This window comes from Kryptolebias marmoratus, linkage group LG14, assembly GCF_001649575.2.
Source record: "Kryptolebias marmoratus isolate JLee-2015 linkage group LG14, ASM164957v2, whole genome shotgun sequence".
Lineage (NCBI taxonomy): Eukaryota > Metazoa > Chordata > Actinopteri > Cyprinodontiformes > Rivulidae > Kryptolebias > Kryptolebias marmoratus.
In genome coordinates, this window is record NC_051443.1 from 24,286,326 (window position 1) to 24,287,862 (window position 1,537).

A 1,537-nucleotide genomic window follows, 5' to 3' on the forward strand; every position below is an offset into this window, starting at 1 on the left:
CCATCATCCATCCATCGTCCATTCATCCATCCATCCATCCATCCATCCATCTATCCATCATCCATCCATCCATCCATTATCCATCATTCATCCATCCATCCATCCATCGTCCATCCATCCATCCATCCATCCATCTATCATCCATCTATCCATCCTTCATCCATCCATCCATCTATTCATCATCCATCCATCATCCATCTGTCCATCCATCATCAATCCATCGTCCATCCATCCATCCATCCATCCATCCATTCATTATCTATCCATCCATCTATCCTTCATCCATCCATCCATCATCTATCCATCCATCCATCAATTCATCATCCATCCATCATCCATCCCTCCATCTATTCATCCATCCATCCATCCATCCTTCATCCATCCCTCCATCTATCCATCCATCCATCCATCCATCCCTCCGTTATCCATCCATCCATCATCCATCCATCCATGTATTCATCATCCATCCATCCATGTATTCATCATCCATCCATCCATCCATCCTTCATCCATCCCTCCATCTATCCATCCATCCATCCATCCCTCCATTATCCATCCATCCATCCATCATCCATCCATCATCAATCCATCGTCCATTCATCCATCCATCCATCTATCATCCATCCCTCCATCATCCATCCCTCCATCATCCATCCATCCATTATCCATCCTCCATCCATCCATCCATCCATCCATCCATCCATCCATCATCCATCTGCTCTTTTTACTGAACAAACTGAGTTAAAAGATATTTTAAAAAAAGATATTTTTAAAAAGTCATACAAATCCTTGTTTTCTGAACTCTAAGTCCAAGAAAATCCAGACGAAAAAGTTGATCAAACCACCGTCTGACGTCCTGATACTGACCAGGAAGGAGCAGAGGAAGATGAAGGACACAAAGTAGAAGTAGGCAAAGTCGCTTCCGCACTCCTTCCCCGAAGTTCCTGAGAGTTTATCGCACGGCCGCTTGCTGAGGCAGGCCAGCATGATCTCGTGCCACGCCTCGCCCGTCGCGCTCCTGACGAAAACAGGTCAGAGCGTAAGAGAATGGACCCGGTCGGCCTGAACAGCCAGGAGTTTTTTACTTTAGATTACCTGAACAGGAGGGTCAGGGCGTGGAAAAAGGTCTGGAAGTTGTTGTGGTGATTTATGGACGTCTCCTCGTTCAGCTCGATGTTCCCGAACACCTGAGGAGAGCAGCTGAAGTCAACTTTAAGTCTCATTTGCTTTATTAATACTTAAAGAAGCACAAATCACATCCTCCTCCTTTGTCTAATCATAACCCTACTCTGAGCGACGAGGTTAGTCATTTTTTTCTGATTATTCTTTGTGTTTAGTCACAATTTGGTCTCATTCATGGGATTAATTATCCAGATATAAGACCTATAATCTCTGCTAAAATCTTGTGTTTTGAATCAACATTCATAGAAACTAATTCATGTCATTTCAGTGAGTCATCATGGTTGTGCCCTGAGTCCTCTGTTGCTTCAGATGAGGCTGATCCCCATGGATTTACAAACACACACAAATACATGTC

The 1,537-nt window shown here is 44.0% G+C and overlaps 1 protein-coding gene across 1 annotated transcript in view; it reads right to left on the minus strand.

Annotated features, from left to right (window-relative positions):
• Positions 1 to 1,537, minus strand: part of cacna1bb (calcium channel, voltage-dependent, N type, alpha 1B subunit, b) — a 140,768-nt gene that overhangs the window by 30,315 nt on the left and 108,916 nt on the right. The window contains exons 39-40 of the mRNA XM_037979527.1: positions 1,096 to 1,237; positions 868 to 1,018 (exon numbers count right to left, since the gene is read on the minus strand). Coding sequence (XP_037835455.1) covers positions 868 to 1,018; positions 1,096 to 1,237 — 293 coding nt within the window. The remainder of the gene's footprint in view (positions 1 to 867; positions 1,019 to 1,095; positions 1,238 to 1,537) is intronic.